Source organism: Lycium ferocissimum, chromosome 5 (genome assembly GCF_029784015.1).
Source record: "Lycium ferocissimum isolate CSIRO_LF1 chromosome 5, AGI_CSIRO_Lferr_CH_V1, whole genome shotgun sequence".
NCBI lineage: Eukaryota > Viridiplantae > Streptophyta > Magnoliopsida > Solanales > Solanaceae > Lycium > Lycium ferocissimum.
Window position 1 is genome coordinate 28410289 of NC_081346.1, and position 3903 is coordinate 28414191.

The 3903-nt window shown below is 38.0% G+C and overlaps 1 protein-coding gene across 1 annotated transcript; it reads right to left on the bottom strand.

The window, feature by feature from the left end:
- Window positions 1-1089: 1089 nt before the first annotated feature.
- LOC132057694 (uncharacterized) lies at window positions 1090-2228 on the bottom strand. The gene is made up of 3 exons (XM_059450308.1): window positions 1984-2228; window positions 1686-1780; window positions 1090-1550 (listed from the first exon to the last, which is right to left on the bottom strand). Exons 1-3 carry the CDS (start codon window positions 2226-2228, stop codon window positions 1090-1092), a joined length of 801 nt encoding a protein of 266 aa, XP_059306291.1.
- Window positions 2229-3903: the final 1675 nt, after the last annotated feature.

Sequence of the window (3903 nt, forward strand, 5' to 3'; positions counted from 1 at the left end):
CTGTTGGGTTATGTTATTCCGTTATATGCGGTTATGTAAGTGACAGTAATAGAGGGGCTCTGAGTAATTTCATGATGCATTGTTACTTAGTAGGAATAGCTAAATATATATATATATATATGTGTGTGTGTGTGTGTGTGTGTGTGTGTGTGTGTGTGTGTGTGTGTGTGTGTGTTAGTGTTTATTCTATTTAATTTTACATTATATTGTGTGAACTAATCTTAGTCGGCCTATAATGCTTACCCAAGACGTGTAGTGTGCGTACTACTCTTGCTACATTTCTTTTGGGGGTGTAGATGTGTCTTCAGGGTACAGTTTGGAGGTTTCAGGGTGTTGTAGCGGTAGATATCTTCCAACAGTTTTGTGTATCTTCTTCCAGATAGAATCTGTGTCATTATTTTATTTTACTTGACCATCCTTGTATGTCATAGAAGCTCTTGTACACATCTAGACTAGATCCGTGGAATTTGTATTGTTAAAATTGTAAGGTGTGAATTTACTAGCAAGACATTTTATTTACTTATATATTTCAATATTGTTGGTCTCAATTGGTAAAACGATTTTATGAAGGAAGTGTTGGGTAAGGGTTTGCCTGCCAGGAGGGATAAGGTAGGTGCCCGCACGACCCGTGAAATGGGGCCCTGACATTATCCTTAATAATTTATATTTTATGCCCAACAACTACTTTAGTTGTGCCAACAACTATAGAAGTTGTTCCACCAACTCAATTAGTTGTTCGACAACTTCAGTAGTTGTCCCAACAATTGCTTTAGTTGTACGACAACTACTGAAGTTGTTGGCTTACACCTAAAAGAATCATTCCAACAACTTCAGTAGTTGTGCAACAACTATAGAAGTTGTTCGACAACTATAACGTGGTTGTGGGACAAGCTACCTTTTGGATTCGAGAAAACTCAACAATTAGCAGTGTGGTGACTACTTTAATAGGATGAGTTCGTTAACACAACATAATTTATCAAATGTCTCCATTAACACAAGCTCAAAAATATACTTCAACAATTTTTTTAAACCAAAATCACTAATAACGTCAAGTATGGATAGTAAATAATACAACTTAAAATCATGAAACTACACCACGGCTTGTTCCTGCATCACCACCTCGTCTTGTAGGGCATGTATTTTTTTGTGGCCAAATCTTTTGCATAAGGAGCATTTATTAAACTTCTTCTTTGAAAATCCTTCCGCAACTCCAGGTACCCGCTTCATCCGTTTCCTTCCCCGTTTGGTTTTCTTTTCAGGTGGAGGTATTCGTCTCTGTAAAATCTCCAGAGGAGGGCTCCAAAATTCTTCAGCTGGCACTGGAAAGATTGGGTCTGTATATGCAAGCACGTATAACTCTACCTTATAATACGAAGAAGAGTACTCAAAAACCATCTTTCCATATTCATCTCCGAATTTACTTCTAAGGGCTGCCATAGCATGTGAACAAGGTATTTTTTCCAAGTCAAACTCGCGACACGAACATGTTTTTCTTCGTAGATCAACCATTGAGACCCCACTTTCCCCGGTGATGGTGAATGTGTCTTCATCTACTCGATGGACCAATAACTTATTTCACAGATTCTTGTTAGTCATTATTTTCTTTTCAGCCGAAGGGATAAAGATAGTTGTTAAGTTGAGGTATGCCATCCGCCTCTCATGGAATATTTCTTATCACCTCCTACTTATAGTATTGAATAGGGCAGTAATGGGGAATTCTCTTTCTTTATTAAACATTGAGTTAACAGACTCAGCAATGTTTGACGTCAATACATCATACCTGAAATATAAAAGCCAAAATTATTAAGAATCTGAATACAAACGACCGCAGGCCCCCAACAACTATTGCAGTTGCTGGAACAATTCTCTTTAATTATCCCACAACTACTGCAGTTGCTGGAACAACTGGAACAGTTGTTCCACCAACTACAATAATTGTTGGGGACCTGCAATATTTGAATTTGAACTAGTAAGATAGTTTACCTATTTCCTGGGAAGTATGCTCTATTCCATTTACGGAAGCCAACATTCTCAAGATAATCGGCGACTTCTGCATTGATATATCTAGTTTCTTCAAAATGGTCATTGAACACATCTTTACAGTATGCTTTAGTTGTATGATAAAAATGTCCAAGGAAATCTCCACAATGAAATTCTTTTCTTGCATTTTCAGTAAGATGCCTCGTGCAACATCTGTGGTGTACTTTAGAGTAAATCTTTGATACCATTTTTCCTATGCTTGGATGCCTATCAGAAATGATGCACAACTCTGTAGTATTGGGGACTATGTCTAGCAATTGCTCAAAAAAGTATTCACATGAAGCATCACACTCCTTATCTACTACACAAAATGCAACAGGAAAAATATAATTTTCTGTATCTTGTACCACAGCAGATAGCAAAACTCCCTTGTAAGGGCCCCTTAAGAATGTACTGTCAACAGCTAAGACTTTTCTATGTACAAATCCCCTCTAATCCAAGATCCATAAAATACAAGGAAATATTTGAACCTCCTTTTGTCATCAACTTTCAACGATGTCTCTTGCTTCCTTCATTACGGTCCTAAAGCATATAACTATAAGCATCAGAATCGCATAACCGTGGGCAGGTGTCCCTCCTATCATAGCTTTAGCTATCCCACTAGCCTTCAAGAACTTCTAATAACTAATCTTAGAACATAGTTCAGCTTGAGTTGTATTTCTTATTTCTTTTGTGGATGGACCTTTTCCATTCAAGAACCTATGGTATATGTATTGTCCAATGACGTCCGCTGAAGCATTGGATGATGGCTTGTAAGATGTTGCTCCCCACATGAGTGAATGTTGCGGTAAAACGACAATTTCAAATCTATCACAACTTTTAAGCTTTGTAGCTTGCAACCACCAATCACCACCCAGATCTACACATCTAACACAATATACATCTTCATTTCTTTGAATCTTTGATCTTTCTTCACGGAAGCAAGCTTCAACAAACTAATTAATTGGTGTTTGTCCTTGAAAGTTTTATACTTATAAAAACCCGTGCCGTAATCATCTATGCGGCTGCCTTGCATTGGTATAGGATGTTGTGTAGCTCCTCCATTTATCGGTGTAACGACCCGCTAGGTCATTATGGGGGCTTTGACCATTTTACCCTAGTTAGTACCTTCCCGAGAATAGAAATGAGCCTAATGAGAACTCAAAGAATTAGAAGTCTAAAAATTGAAACTTGATTTGATTGTATTTGTGCATTGTTTGAAAACATGACTTATTTTCGTTAGGGGGTGACTTGATAAATTAGACCTCCGTTGAGAATTCCGAGACCACGGGGGAGTTTGTAACGTGTTTTTATGTAATATATGCATGTTTGGTTTGCGTATGTAGGCCTCGGATTGGTGTTGGGATTTTAGGTAAAAACGTAGCTCACCGGTCGATTTGGACCACTGCAGCGGTTGTATTACCGCTGTAGCGAGTCTGTCACCGCGGGGTTTCGGGTTAAATAAGGTTCGCCATAACGGTGGGGTTCCCCCTACAACGAGAACGCTGCAACGATGATATGAACGCTGCAGCGATCGATGGGAGACAGAAACTTACTTTTGATATCACAAATTTCGAAGTCATTCCCCACATAACAGCAAAAACAGTTTCCAAGAAAGTGACAGGTGAATTTCTAAGGCTAGGGTAAAACTACTCTTTGAAGGTAAGACTTAACCCTTTTGTTGTTCATTCTATTATCATGCTTAAGTTCCATGATTAGTTTAAGGTCCCCTAATGGTGAATGAAAGATTAGAACCCTAGACGTAGTAAACCCTTGAATAATAAATGGATTGTTGATTTTATCATTGTTTATTCATCTAGGAGTGTAGAGTATCACTTTTTAGGATGAGAATTGATTGCTTATACTAGAAATTGCATATTGAGA

Bases quoted from the DNA above. Each gene is read 5' to 3' on its own strand.
- LOC132057694 (XM_059450308.1), bottom strand. From the start codon at position 2,228: ATGGTATCAAAGATTTACTCTAAAGTACACCACAGATGTTGCACGAGG. The intron at 1,781-1,983 runs GTAAACTATCTT...TTTATATTTCAG, and splicing joins GCATACTTCCCAGGAAATAG to GTATGATGTATTGACGTCAA. The intron at 1,551-1,685 runs GTAGGAGGTGAT...TCCATCGAGTAG, and splicing joins TGCCCTATTCAATACTATAA to ATGAAGACACATTCACCATC.